The sequence below is a fragment of the Protopterus annectens genome, chromosome 1.part0, assembly GCF_019279795.1.
Source record: "Protopterus annectens isolate FY-2018-M chromosome 1.part0, PAN1.0, whole genome shotgun sequence".
Lineage (NCBI taxonomy): Eukaryota > Metazoa > Chordata > Ceratodontiformes > Protopteridae > Protopterus > Protopterus annectens.
The window spans coordinates 497,526,752-497,543,096 of NC_056725.1; the positions used below are offsets into that span (position 1 = coordinate 497,526,752).

Below are 16,345 nucleotides of genomic sequence, written 5' to 3' on the forward strand. Positions count from 1 at the left end.
AAAACTGTCTGCCTTACAGGGCCTGAGAAATAAGTTTTTACTGTCACACTGTTTGTAAAGCTTTATAGCAAGTTCCACTGTGTGAAAGGTATTATTGGGAAATGGTCTGTACTTGTTAAGCACCTATTTGTTTGTCAGATTTCCAGCCAAGGAATGTGTCATATAACTGATTTGTTTGCAGTTAAAAGCATTCTGTAGAGTCTCCTTGCTCCTTTGTCTGTTTAGAAACTTTAATTTTGTGGCTCACTGCTGTTCGTCTGCTGTGATAAACATTTCTGTAATGTTTACTGTCTAAAAGAGTGTAGGCTAGTAGCTTTAGTATTGTTCCCCACCCTCCATCCCTGTTGGTGTATTGCTGTTATACTTGGTGGCTTTGCAGTTGCCCGTCCCTACTGTAAATTTGATCTGGGACATTCCTCCCAGTCTAGTGTCATTAGCTCATTCTACCTAATACAGCGAGAACATCTGAGAAGGCCAACCCACTTAGTTTCTTTCCTTCTGTTCCTCCTTTCTTCCTTTCTAAAAAAAAAAAAAAATTGCCTGAATCTCCTTGTGTTCTGACTGTGCTTCTCAAACATTTTGGAAATATAGAGTATATTTTAGTGCATTTATTAAAACTGTATTCGCCTTAATATTGCTACAACTCAAGTGCTCTAGGTTGCACTGCATCTGAATTGTTTTAGTGTTGTTTTAGCTGCTTTTCTGTATATATAGACTTCTTTGTATATGTAGACTAGCTACTTATTCTGCTATATTACTGCCTCTTAAATCGTTTTTCAGTTGTGCACTTGCCTTGCTTCATTTAAAACGTTTTAAATTGCTAATTTTGTAGAGTTTTAGTTGCATTTACTGTTTAGGGCTACACACTCAAGTGCTTTAGCCTTTTCTGTGTTTATTTACCGTATTATTGCATTGTTTAGCCTGTTTTAACCAAAAAAAAAAAAAAACAAAACAAAAAAATACTATCTTGTTTGCTCGTTTCTTGCCATTCCTTGCTAGTATAGTCCAGATCCCAGGCTTTGCTGGTTTCAGGACTTTATTTTCTGTGTTCAGAGCTATCCAGGCCATGCTATGGTAGAGGAAAGTCCTACTGCTTACCAGTGGGAGTGGTGAGCATTGTACTGCCTATCTAACACTAGAGGAGTGGTTTCCAGCTCTGAAATTGTAATCGTATTAGCCTTTTAGGGCTGATTTCTATCCCTTTCAACTTTCTGGCTTAAAAACATGTGTGCTTGCGCATTTTTTGCATCGTGCAGCACTGCCGGGCTGCGGTTAAACTATTACAGGTGCCAGAAAGTCTGCTCTTCAGATTTTCCCTTAGAACTAGCTGGTTTCTCAGTAGTAGCACTAAAATCTGAACCCCTGTGACTAGCACTTGCTCTAGAACCTGCTGGAAAGCACTAGGATGCCTTAAACTGATACAAGCACTCAACTCTCCTTGTTAATAAGGAGAAATAAATCGTAGGCACTAAACAGTCTATAATTGCAAAGTACCTTGCAAAGGTAAGGGAAAACAGCTCTTGTACTTTACAAAAAAAGCACCTAAATAGTCATGTCCAAGGTTCAGCTTTCGGTGATTTCTCCTGTTCACCTGGTGAATCTGGACATACTGGGGCAACCCTCTCCTTCTACCACCCAACACTACAACCTGTGAGAGATGCACTTACATAGCCAAACTGGAAGCAAAGCTCTCTCCAGCCAAGATTGTGCTAAACAGTCAAGAGGAGAAGGTTAACACCTGCACTACACCTCAAGCAACACATAGCCCTTCAAAACCCACACCATCAACACCCACACATAGCAATACTAAACCCACATATGCGGAGGCCCTTAACATTAACCTGCCCAAGCAACAAGGACCTCCAAAGCTGAAACAAACACCAATCACAAGTAAAATGACACATAGCTCACAACACCAGTGTGCCACCCAACAATAGCCCCTAAGGCAAGACAATGTACCCAACACTTTAGTCATAGGTGACTCTATAGTCAGGCACACTGATGGCCCACTCACCAGGCTGAACAAGGAGAAAATTACAGTCAGCTGCCTGTCGGGTGCCAGGATCTGCCACATAACGTATGCACTCAAGTCACTCCACAACAAGTACAAATACGACTCTGTCATTGTCCATGAAGAGACATGGAAGAGCTCTCGAATCATGTGGCCCAGGCAAGTATGACCCTAGCCCTGAGTAGCATCCTGCCTTCAACCATAATGATGCCACAGTATAAGGACAAAATGATAGACTTCAACAATTGGTTAAGCTTCTGGTATCATTCAAAGGGTATTCAGTATCTGTCTGCCTGGGACGACATGATTGACAGACCACGATGCTTTGCCTGAGATGGTTTGCACCTGTCTCCCCTGGGATTCAGGTTACTGGCTAAAGCACTTGCTACCCCTATATTGCGGTTCAGAGGACAAAACCACCACCGTAACAGATACAAGCATGCAAAATCTGAAGGTAATGCTACTCAATGCTAGAAGTCTAAACCTTAAAATGCACTCTGTTGAGGTACTCCTAAAAATGGAGAACATCAATATCTGTGTAGTAACTGAGACCTGGTTCAAGGCTCCAGAGAGCACCCCTGCAATATCAGGCTACAACTCTTACCACACTTTTCGGCCACCAAACCAAGACCAAAACACTAAAGGTGGAGGAGTGTCCATATTCACCAAGGATATTCATACCTCCAGGCTAGTTGCCCAACACAATGCATCTGAAATTCTCCAGGTGCAACTAACACTAGGTATGACTGCAATCCAAATTGTAGCTTGCTACAGATCCCTCACCATGCCCCAAGATTCTCACTACACCTTTCTAAACATACTGGAAAATATTAAGATACAACCAAGCACCCTAATACTGGGTGATTTCAATTACCTTGCCATTAACTGGGAAAACTACTCGGGCACCACCACCTTTTCCCAATGGTTCTTGGAATTCATAAATTCCAATGCCCTGGATCAACTAATCCATTGTCCCACCAGGGGCTCCAATATCCTAGACCTGGTCATTACCAACATGGAAGATAGATGCTCCACACCAGTGGTCACCCCCTCTTTGGTCAGGTCTGACCATAAGCAAATTACCCTTGACATCCACATCTCAACCCCACCCCCTAGTAAGGAAACCTCCGAAAAAAACTTCTCCAAAGCCAACTTCATGCTACTCAAGTCAAAAGTGACAAACTTCATGACATCCATGCAGACGGGAGCTGAAAGTTTGACTGCTGAATCCTACACTAAGGCACTGTAGGAGCACATCCACTCGTGCATGAATCTTGCCATCCCAAATGAACCAAGATGGTCTCCTCCAAAAAAAGGAAGCCAATCTGGTGGTCCCCTGCCATAAACAAACTATACAACAGAAGGAAGAAACTGTTGCAGAAGAGAGGAACATCCCAGGATGCAAAAAACTCCATTACCAGCCTCAGTAACAAGCTGAGTTCCCTCATAAAATCCTCCAAAGCTAGTTACAAAAATAAAAATGCCAAAGATTCCAAATAAAACCACAAGGCATTCTATAGTTATGTCAATAATCTAAATAGCAATGCTCAGATCTTCTCTGAGCTACAACAGAATGGCATTAAATATACTGATCCCAAGGATATTGCCAATATCCTGGCAGATCGATTTAGTGCCAACTTCACCCCCTCTCACCTCCTAAAGGGCCCATCTCAATACCAAAAGATTACCAAATTCTAGTAACCATGGCCACACAGGTAGAAACCGCACTCTCCAAAGCTAGGAATACAGCATGCATGGGACCAGATGACATCCTGGGGTGTGTACTACATGAACTACAAAATGAACTGGCACCTCACCTAAGTGTTATGTTTAATCATATCGTGCCCACTGAGTCGCGCACAGCTACAGTTATCCCACTCCACAAGGAGGGATCCACCTTGGATCCCAGAAAATACCGTCCCATCAGTCTGATGAACCTGATCTGCAAGGGCATGGAACGCATTATCATGGAACTTATAAACAAATACATTTGCAACCTTCAAACACTGGACCCCACTCAGTTGGGGTTCGTGAAGGGCCGATCTTCTCTCCTGAACCTGACTGACTTCTTCAAATCAGTCTACAGAGCTGTGGATGAGGATAAGGTGGTCCATACAGCCTATCTGGACCTCAACAAGGCCTTTGACACCATCCCCCACTCTGGAATCATAGATAAACTTACTAAGTTGGGCATAAATCCCTATGTCACTCGATCGGTTGCCAACTGGCTTAATGACAGAATCCAGATTGTAAAAGTAGCCGACTCCAAATCCAGCTCCATACAAGTGACAAGTAGAGTACCTCAGAGTTTAGTCCTGGGACCACTCTTGTTTGGCATCTACTTCTCTGAAGTACAGGCCAACACTAAGGGACTCTGGCTATCAAAGTTTGCAGATGACTGCAAACTGGGAGCCATTATTGAATCCCCAAATGATGTGGATACTCTACAAAAGGGCCTTACAGAAACAGATGCTTAGTGCCAGAGCCATGGGCTAAAGCATGATGCCAAGAAATGTATAGTTATCCCCTTTGGTAAAAAACATGTACCCATGAATTACCACATAGGTGGAAGTACACTAAACACCGAAAGTGTGATGAGAGACTTAGGGACACAGGTGGACAGTGGTCTCACCTTTGATAACCACATCGCTGCAACTGTTTGGAAATCCTTCTATGTGTCACACCTCATCACAAAGGGCTTTTCATCCAGAAAAAAGGAGGTCATTGTCCCATTGTACTCATCCCTCATTAGACCCATTATAGAGCACAATGCCTCATTGGTATGTACCTCACAAGACATCGGCAACAGCTGGAAAGGCCTCAGAAATACCTCACTAAAAGAATCACAGGCCTAAAGTAGATGCCCTATGCTGACCGTCTAAAAAAACTCCAGCTATACTCTGTGGCATATTGTCCACTCAGAGGCGATCTCTGCTTAACATACAAAGTTTTGTCAAACCCAGAGCTATTGGACATGCTGGATATGCTCCACTTAAAGAAGTCCCAATCCCTCTGAGCTACACGCTCCAGGGACCTAAACCTTGTTACCATAATAAACAGAACATGCCACAGGGATAGATTCCTGTCCCAGAGACTTCCCATACTCTGGAATAAACTACCTATATATATCAAACAAAGCTCCTTATTAGTACTCTTTAAGAAAAATCTTGATGATTGGATGGGAAATAGGAAATTCACCCCAGGGATCACTTCTGTGGCTCTGCTTGACAGTGGCACAGGAAAATAATTTTCTTGGGTGGCAAAAGACAGGGTACCTTTTTGGCTGGGCTTGTATAGGCCCTAGGGCCAATAGCCTAGTACCTATCTTTGAACCTATGAACCTATGACTGTTCTTCGATTTTTGTAATTTGGAACTCTGTTCTGTATAAGAACAAGAGTCCCTCAATGCATTGCTGTGTTTTTCTCTCTTGACCCCTTGTAGGGCTATTTCTGGTTTGCACATGACTAAAAACTCCATTCTAAGGACTTATACCAGGTGAGACATGACATTGTGTAATAGCATTCGGTACCAAGTAAGCTTGTAGCTTGTTTATCTAGTGTAGAGAGTGAAGATTTAGTGTCTGAGGCCTACAGGAGTAGCAAGTTCACCCTCCAAACTGGTGAACAGGTCTTGCAGTCCCACAGGAACAACATATTAATGTATTCTGGAGGTCAAATCAAACAGGTGACTGATTTTCTACAACTAGCAATAAAGGATCCCCCCCCCCCCAAAATGATCCAGCAATCCATTCTGGGCCTGAAGGGATCAAAATGCATATTCCTGGTCCATTGGATGTAGTTACCAAGTACCAGTTAGACCATGTCAAAGGAGCATGTAATTGAATATCTTTTGATCCTAGGTTGTATTTGCTTATGTAATTGTCTATCGAGTGTCAAATGTAATGCAGTATTCACGTCCCCATCTTTTATGCATGTCAGTCCTACATATTTCATGCTTTACACAGTGTTGGTTAGCCTACTCACTAGTATTGTACTGTACAGTAGTGTAACATATTCGCGCACGCACACACACTCACACACACACACACACACACACACACACACACACACACACACACACACACACACACACACACACACACTCTGACCCAAATGCACAGACACACACATGCACACATACAATAATGTGTATGTGTGCTTGTGCATGTGTAGGGTAAAAAGCAAAAGCAATGTTTGACTATTTCTTACCTCCATTATGCAACTTGTAAAATGGTACATACCACCACTGCACAGTAGATTGCAGGGTACACAAAGATACCACATTCTGTCCTGTGCCTTTTCCTTTCTGTGTTCCTTGCCCTAGCATACATATCATGCACACTGCTGCCCACACATATGTGCTGCAAGTCATGCAAGTTGCCATACTGTCTGCCCTTGTACCAGTGCTCAGAATGCTATGGAACTGCAAGGACTATATACTACCATGCTGTGTGATCTTTCCCTTCTATGACCCTTGGTCATGGAAGAATATGCTGATAGCTGTATAGACTGCAATGATGTGTGCCCTTCTATTACTGTGTCCCACTGTACCAAGGTTCACAGTGATACACAGATGCAGAGCACACAAGCTGCCATGTTATGTGCATGTGTCTTGATGTGCCTACTCTGCTGTGGCTCGCTCTCCACATCTAGCCAGCAGATCCAGTCAGCTATAAAAAGGAAGTGAAGCAAGTTGCTTTGATCTGATGAAGTCCCATGTATCATATGGATGAAATCACTTAACTGTCAACTGTTTTTATGATTAACTTCTTTGTCTGCTTTTATTTGAATACATTTCCTGTGTTTAAGATTTTGGACTCTGGTGCTGCCTCTGTACAGATTTTTTTGGTTTTCCTTTGCTTTCTGTCAGTCATTTTTTGGGGGGTTCTCTTGGGGGAGTGCCCCCAACTCAGCCATTATTTGTATGTTAAAATACAGTTGGAGCAAGCTTCTCCTGCATCTAATTGGAATATTAGATAGTTCATATTTCATTTTAATTCAGTTCCACAGTTCTGTACACTACAGTTCAGTAAACAGTCAATACAAGGACAACAAGATGAGGTTGTGTTATACTGCTAACTTTAGCTTCAAAAATCAAGGCATAGTAGGCAAAATATGTTTGTAGTTGTACCAGACATAATAAGTCATGCTCACAGTTAAAGAAAGGCTGATATAAATTAAAAATGACAGAAAACAAAGACCACAATAAAACAACTATCTCTTTGATGATACAAGGCTATTTGACTCTGATTCTTTTTTTTTTTTTTTTTTTTTAGCTCGGAGAACAACTTATATGCAAGCAAAATCCTAATGCTGACATAGTAAGGAAGCAATTGCAAGGGCTCAGGGATCAGTGGCAAGTACTGAAGCAAACAGCATCCAATCAGAGCAAAGCACTTGGTGGGGCTCGAAATATACAAGAGTTTAACAATAAGACAGACAAACTAGAAGCTTGGATCAGATCAAAGGTATTGTGCAATGACCATTAAAATTTCTGTGCATGGTATACAGATCTTATATTGTGTAGAAACAATAGGAATGCACCACAAAATGTCATAACATATATAACTGGAGAATACCTCTTGGACTCTAATAATGATATCATGTCCTATTTCAACTGTAACAGTGATGGCAGAAGAACGCAATGGCAGTAATCACTTCTACCATCCAGCTGTTTTACATCAGCCAGTTAATCTGGAACCTTTTTCATCTTAAACAAAAGCTGTAGCATACTGAAACTATTACTTTGAGTTTGTCAACAACCCTGAGATGCACTACCCTAAACCACATTCCAAAAAATGAAACATTATTATTATAAAAGGGTAGAGGCTTTTACATAACATAAAATAATGTATGTACATCCATATAAAGACAAATTTCTGCTTTCATGTCAAATGCAGTTAATGCAAACAAGAACATTTTGAGGAAAGTTCATGATTAGAAAGTAAATGAGCTGAGGTGATGACAGGTATTAATTATACCTGTTTAAATTGTCTCCAGATAGAAAATGCAGACATCATTCTATTCAAAATCTCTTCAGTGGTTACTTAAAATCAAAGCCTAGCTGTAAACTTCCAATAAGCTAAATACTGACTTACTTAAATAAAATTTACCTGTTGTTCCAATACCCCTTCACCTATGCTCAGTCCACTGAGACACCTAATTTATTTAAATACTTTTAGAGACACTAACAGGTGTTACTAGAGTAACAGCTAGTTGCAGAGAAATTTGGATTATGAAAATAAGATTTTTTTTTTTTTATCCAGGGCAGGCCGTGACAAAGTATTGGCACTGATGCAGATTTTTTTCCTGCTACACTTCAACAATAATAAAGTACTTAATGCTGTGCTAAACAAAGCATTACTGTTTAAGGTTTTTTAACTTATGTTTTATTGCATGCTTAGCGAACTTGACATAGTTGAAAAATAAATAGACAAGAAATGGAATGACTTGGGCTTTTATCGTGATCCTTGAGAGGTTCTGTTTCATAAGCTTCTGTAAAAGACATATGTTCTCTTAAACCAACACCTTCAAATCCACCAGGTGTACTTAGATGTGCAGGGAAAAATCTTGGCACCAGACTCTAAAGCCTTTACATTTGCATTTTAAAGTTGGTTTAAACCCATCAGAAAAAATGGTTGTCTCATTTGACTTCAATGCTTTTCAGACTTCTTGAACTGCAAAAGAGACATGTACTCCTGCAGCCCGGGGAATAGCCATACATATTTCTTCCTGTACAATAATACTAAAACAATATTAGTTTCTGCTTGCTGCTTGCTGAGACACTGGGGTTGTCTCATGACATGAGAACTTTCCTCTAAAGCAATAATTTTATAGACTCAGGGGTCCTACCATTGGCACAACACAATGTGATGGGGAGTATAGGAGAGGGGAACCTTCTTTATATTGCACATATATGCTGCCACTGCAGCAAAAACGACTGTGCTTCCTAAATGACTGAAGTCCATGCAACAATTTTTTTTTACTTGGTTCTTCTTATTGGCTTTTTTCTGCCTACCCCTGTTTTATCTGCTGTTGTTATAAGCTGATAAAACAGACAGGCTCATACATATACATATACATATACATATGCATATGGTCATATATATATATATATATATAAACTACTGACCAGGAAGGAAAAACACTGACTCTTGTCTGGGTATTGAACCCAGGATGCCCCCACCACCACCTCATTCCGTGTAGCTGTTACTGCCAATTGACCAAGAGATAGTCTCTGAACAGTAAGGTACCTAGTTTCCCAAGGGTAGTTGTTTCTCAATTCACGAGGAAACCCCATGTTGGTAATTATTTAGAACACACAAGCTTCCAATGCAGTACAAATGATTAACCTTTTTAGTATTAGCTACTGAGCAGGAAAGGAAAACACTGTTTTCTCAGGAATGAACCCAGGATCCTCCTACATTGCATGTGGTTGGCACTGTCATGCAGACCCTAATAGAGATAGACATAGACAAACACATATAGATATATATATAGATATAGCTATAGATATAGATATAGATATAAATGTACAGTTGCACAGTATAGCTAGGATGTGCCAAAACTGATGCCATGTAAACAATACTTTGAATAGTACTGTGATACAATGTGTTAAAAATATATTTATTAGGTAAAAAGATTCATTTAAACAGTGATGCTAGCAAAAAATTAGCTTGTTAGTGGAATGAGTAAAAAAGGAGGGTTATGACCCTAGAGATCAGAGACGTTCACCTCTCATTGCAGGAGGATTTTGAGCCTGGAACATCAGTACTGGGAAGTATGCTCTGGAAGGGAAGAGACAACTTGAAGGAGTCTAAGATACATAGGAGATATTCTACTGAGAATCCTGCTAGAAGGAAGTTGTCTGAATTTATTCTGAAAATATTCCTGACCTCATAATGAAAGTGCAATTTTTTTCTATCTAAAAAGAGTTTGTGCCAAGAAACTATTATTTTGACTTCTGTTTTAATATTAAAAAAAACATAATTTTATAGACAAAAAAGTGCCCTTGCTACAGTTTACCTCATTGGTGGGTGCAGTGGGCAAATATGGCATGCAATTTTCTATGACAAGAAGGATACTGATTTTAACTTTCAGTTTTTGAAGTTTGAGGAAATAAAAACAAAATCTCTAGCTGAAGTGACAGCAGTATCATGGTATGGGCTAGGAGTTTTGTTATTTTATTTTTGGAGTACATCTATGTTGTCCCAAGATGGCAACAGCAGAAAATTACTGCAAACTATTTCTGCTGCAGAAAACAGGATGATGGCAATTGTCAAATACATGGCCATGCTGAAGACAGGTCTGGCTTTTAAGCACCTAACCATGGAGGAAGATCTTGAAACAAAACTTGTGGTACTTGAATGGTACCCACACCAGATGAATGGGACTGGAGTGACTGGGCTAGCATCTTCTCAATCCAGTTAACTGCAAAGCATTAAAGGCCTTCATGGACATGGAATGGACAGAAAATCAGAAACTTTGAAAGCCAAACACCTGGAATACCTTATAGAAAGAGGGGTAGTAAGGGTACAGATAGCAAAAATGAAAACAACAAAATATGACCTATACACAGAAAAGAAGAGGAGAAGATGTTCCTTAGACATATTTCCTATCAAAGTGCAATGGTCTCTTGAGGCAGATAGAGCACTTGATGAGCTAAAAAGAATGTTATATTCTCAGCCAGTGGTAGTGGCTTGTGGTTTTGTGAATGAATTTTCTTTGTTTATCGATGCATCACAGGTAGATTTATTAGCAGTACTGTTCAGGGATATTCAAGATGAGGAAAGATTTCATGCTTTATCAGATGAAAAGTAAGCAATGCTGAAAAGAAGTCTACTGCCATAGAAAGAGAGGGCTTGGCTATGAAGAAGGAGTTTTTAATTCATGTAGTTTCATTCATGAACTTAAAAAAGTATTCACGCCTATCAATGACCTCTTGCTAAAATGTAGTTCCCCCCCAAAAATGCTATCATCCTTGATGGCTTTAATATAAACCTCCACAACCCCTCCAAGTAGGGTATTCTGGACCTTCTCTCCAGCTATGGCATTTTTTAAGTGGTCAAAGAATATACCAAATCAGGCTTCAAATCAGGAAATCACTCCTTCCTGGATGTAGTGATTACAAACATCCTAATCTCAATCTTTAACTTTAAAAGCAACTCACCATGCATACATGACCACTGCCTCATACAATTTATGCTAAAATTGTTGTGCAAAAGCTTTCTCACACTAATCTCCTCCAGATCAAAAACTGGAAAAAAAAATCAAAGTCTTTAACATAAGACTCTCTAAAACTAAATGGCAGCCCCTCTTTTTGTTCAAGGCTCTTCCCTGCTTGCCTCCATGTTTACAGATATACTTCCATAACCTGAAAGGCAAGTACTTTTCAAAAAAATTACCAAATTCTTCATACCCATTCACAACCACTGGGGCACCAAACATAAATAAATAAGTACATGAAAGTATTAGCATATAAAAACACTTTATTCATACATTCATATGTATATACACACATATACATAAGTAAATAAATACAATTCTTTTAAAAGCTCAGAAATTAAGCAATGCTTTAGTAACACTAGTGGAAAGGCTTCTCCCTTGAACAAAAATAGAGACAGATACAAAATTATCCTCATCAACAGTGTCCAGAACCCTCTCCACAATACCCCCAAGAAATTCAGGAACTTAGTTAACCAAGATAAAAAACGATGAATACCACCACTGATGTCTCCAAAGGAGACAATATTGTCAGACTATAATATTGTTCCTTATTTCCAAAGGACTTTTTATCAGAATTTTCCATACTATCAGAGTCCTCTCATTTATTCCCATACTCTTAACGCCCTCTTTACAAACACCCAATTTCACTCACGATCTGTATCCCCTGCTTTTAAAATGAAGGGTATTGTTTCTCTTCTAGGAAAAAAACAATCTGATCCCTCTACAGGGGCAGATGATTTTCACTGCTGGCATGTTGCCTCATACTGGAATTGCATTCTATACCCTTTCAAACCACTGTATAGCCTTTGCCTTTTTAAATTACCCATATTACCACAATGGAAAACTGCCACTGTAAAGCCTCTATCTAAGATCACTAGACCTTCCTCTGACAACTTCCGTCCAGTTTTTTATACTTCCAACTCTTGGGAAAGTTCTTGAAAATGTAATTTATAACCAATTGTTTCACTATATTGAAACCTACAGGATTTTATCTCCTCACTAGCACTGATTTTGGACAAGATGGGGCACTATGACTGCCATCTAGACACCTACTGATGACATCCTTCAAAACACGAGTTAATAACTTTCTCTGTCTTCATTGATCTCACTATGGCATTTTATCTGGTTAACTATAACCGCTTACTAAATTCACATCTAGGTGCAGGATGCTGCCCCTTAGCACGAAATTGGTTCAAATCCTTTATCAAGACAAGCTCTTCTCAGTAGAATTAGATTCAACATATTCTCTATCTGCCCCTTTTTCTCAAAGGCTTTTCTCAGGGTTTGGTTCTTTCCTTCATACTTTTTGTATTATTCATAAACTGCTTGCTTGATCATCAACCAACTATTCTCATACCTCCCAACCTCCTAGAGCAAGAAATCTGAACAAAGCCATTAATAAAAATAGGACAAAGACCCACAAGTAGCAACATTTTTTTTAAATATTCCTCTTACAAACTTAGAAAGTTGATAGAATAACAGGTTTTGCATTAACATGAATTGTCTGAAGGACATGAAGTCTGAAACTAAAATGACTGCCATTATTTTCTAACTTTAGTCTTTGATGATTTGCAACTAATTTTTCCAAAAAATCCACATTTTTTTGGAAAACGGACCAAAGATGTTAAAAGTGATGGGTGCATGCTGTAAGTCCATAAGTCATCCCACTGAGCATGCTATTACTTTCAAGGCTAAAATATTTTTCAGCCGAGGCAAACTTCTTAGTTTGCTCCTTGTTTAGGGCATCTACAGAAGATGACAACATATGCCAGCATTCTCACACAAGTAGCATTCTTTCTGTTAAGTCATTCAAGTCACTCATAAGCTTCTGAACTTTAAATATAGTCATGCGTGGAAATATAGAGAGAGTCAAGTTTTTCCTTAATGGCTTTTGTCTTTTGGTTGTATCAGACTATTTTTGTCTAGAAATGTATCAGTTTTTGCAGAAAAAAAAACTTTTACATGTTTGTGCTTTCATGTAGAGACTGATGCAGAACATACCTTAGAAAACCTGTTTTATCATGATCCCCATTTTCAAATGTATGTATCTATCCTTATTTTAAATAAAATCTGTCCAGTAATGATCACTTAATATATCTTGTGTTCTTGCATCATTCATTGGGTTTGATAGCCTGTTTATATTTCATGAAATCATTTCCATATTATTAGGACAAGCGAAAATGCTAATGTTTTATTAATGCAGACATAAGAAGATACCCATTTGTATTACCATACACAACATGAAATCTAGAAAGACAAGTTTCACAGTGGTACACAATATTATTTTTAACATTTTTTGAATTTTCTTTGCTACGTGCTGCTTCAGTAAGAACACTGCTGTTTTTTTCAACACAGGAATTACTAGCATTACTCATAGGTTTAACTTTGTGGTGTCAGATGGCATTCTAACCATGAAAACTTAAGAATAATTTCACCTTACTGCAATACCCTGGATGCCTAAGTTAAGTTTCTGTAGTAGAAATTAGAATCTTTTATTTCTTTTGTTTTGTTTACTGGGTTTAATCAAAATAATTTTCAGTGGTGTCCTAGGGAACAAAGCTTCACCATATCATAAAGATTTTTAACAGAAATTCAGTAATATACGTGAACAGACATTAAGAAGTATACATTAACAGTTGCACATACCTCTGCCAATCACATTAAATTCATATGAAATAAAGGCAACTGCTACAGTATAAAATACGTTGCATATAGTAGATGTTGAACATTGAGCATTTAAAGAGGTTTGTTAGTGGGTTTGTTAAAATGATAATAGATTTTGTGATTTCTGATTCGAAAGTCAAAGTAATGGAAGTGAGGGAAGAAAGTTGATAGGGCAGAAAATGTTAATACAGTTAAGAGAAGGGATATAAAACTAGTTTATAGATAATTATATATATATGACTGTCATAAAGTTTATACTAGAAGTATATAGTTGGAGGGTGAGCAATGTCACAAAAATATGTATGTGGATGGGAGATGCTAGTAAAACTCATCAGGTGTTGGTGAAGACTGGTTGTGGGGAAATATGATTCTGAATGAAGAAAAATGGTGTGATGATATGGCAAACTGAAGATAACAGAAGTATTTATCTTGGAGATATACAGGAGAAGATCCATTGATTTGCTAGGTTAAGTTTTAGTTGATCTTTTTTAATTGAATTTACATTCTGAATGGATTTCAGTGGTAGTAGGATATGGTTCCATAATTTAGCTACACTTTCTGAATATAGACAGTCACCTGCAATTTAGATGATTTGGTAATAGTTACTGACTTTTCTCCAGAGCATAATATTCTACTGGGGAGTAGTGTTGCATTAAGTTGTGAATGGCTGGAAATTTTTCAGGCTTGTAGAGAAGTCTGTTACTGTAGTTAGCTGAGAAAGAGTTAGATGATATCATAGTTATAACCAGTTTAATTCTCTGAGTGCTAGATACAGGACTGTTTTGTTGTTATAGTTTGCTGCAAACTTGACTACTTTATTATAACCAGGACAGGCCTTGGGTCAACTGGTGCCCTAGGCAGAAGGGCTTGACAGTACCCCCACCATCACCCGGTGCCCCCATCCTGCTCTACCTACATCAAATAAATACTGGAAAAGTGCCCCTGTTACAGTGGCATCCTAGATGGCTGCCTAGTTGACCTATGACCAAGGCCAGCTATGATTATAACATTGGCAAAGTTTGGGCACCTGTGAGACTTGACAGTTGGTGAAGACTGAGGCAGCATAGAGGAGAGAAGAAAGCAGGGGCTATATATCTACAGGCTGTGTCACTGAGGTAGGTTTTTACTGTGAGTAATGTACCTAATTTTTGATCAGTGTTTTAACCCCACATGCTCCATGGTGAACAAATTTCAGCTGTTCTTCTATAATGGCACACAGTCATTCTATGTGGTTTATTGTTCTGTCATTGTGTGGTTGGCATAGATGAAAGTGGATGTTATTGATTTGGTAGAGATGTATTTAGGGTTAAACAGCAGTAATTTAGTTTTTTAGGGTTTAGACATATTTGTGAATTATTTAGTCATGTTTCAAAAGATAAAAAAGATTCCTGTGTAAGGTCTTAGAGTTTAGAGAGAGTTTAGCAGAGAGATAAAGACTGAGTCATTAGTGCACTGAACTAGGGCAGCATTTTCTATAGCAGTGCAGGGACATTGATGAATAAGTTGAAAAGTGTGGGGTCTAGTATAGATCCTTGTGGTACACTAATAGTTACTGGCCAGAAGGTTGTGATGAGTACTAAAGCTGTGTTGGCTTGAAGACAGATGCAACTGACTGTCGAGGTAATTTTGTGTCACTCATATAAAGTGTGCACCTTACTGTGCAACTTCTAAAACCAAAGCACAAGGAAATATTTTTCATCTTTTATAACTGCCATTAGTTCTGGTGTAGCACATTAGACAATGAAAGGGGTTAGACAGAGAATGAATCAAAGAAAGCAATGCTTTTCTCACACATAGCAGAAATCCAAAATAATGTATGACTTCATTTTCACTACCAAAGACTGGGTGGTAACAGTGGTGCAGTGGTTAGCGTTGCTGCCTCACAGCAAGAGGGTCTCCAGTTCAATTCTCGGCTTGGAAACCTTCTGTGGAGAGTCTGCATGTCCTCCCTGTGGTCATGTGGGTTTCTTCCGGGTACTCTGGTTTCCTCCCAAAGACATGCTGTAGGTGGATTGGACACTCTAAATTGACCCTGTGTGTGTGCCCTTTGTGGAAAGTTGGGTGCCGGGCTGGCAACTCACTAAAAAACTCCACTGCCAATTGTTCTGCAGACTGCTGTGGTGACCCCTAACTAGGATAAGCCAAAAGGAGATGTTGACTTTTCACTACCAAAGACTTAGGCTCTGCTGATTACCATATTCTACTCTTTTACTTCTCTAGGAGGAGGTACCCACCCTTACTGAACTTCTAGAGGAGACAACAGATAAAATCCAGCTGGCAAGGCGCATCCTTGATTTAAAGCAGGTAAGTGTTGTCATCATTTTATTATGTTTAGTGCAAATGCATATTTGGGACAGATGGCAGTCTTGAAAAAAAATGTTTGGCTGTAGAGTGCATGCGTGTAAATCAGGTGGAAGTAAAATACTTGCAATGTATATGGATTCA

At 39.1% G+C, this 16,345-nt stretch overlaps 1 protein-coding gene across 1 annotated transcript in view; it reads left to right on the forward strand.

The window, feature by feature from the left end:
• LOC122793068 overlaps positions 1-16,345 on the forward strand; it is a 970,692-nt gene that overhangs the window by 314,220 nt on the left and 640,127 nt on the right. Inside the window, exons 6-7 of the mRNA XM_044060776.1 lie at positions 7,288-7,479; positions 16,121-16,204. Of these exons, the coding sequence (XP_043916711.1) occupies positions 7,288-7,479; positions 16,121-16,204 (276 nt within the window). The remainder of the gene's footprint in view (positions 1-7,287; positions 7,480-16,120; positions 16,205-16,345) is intronic.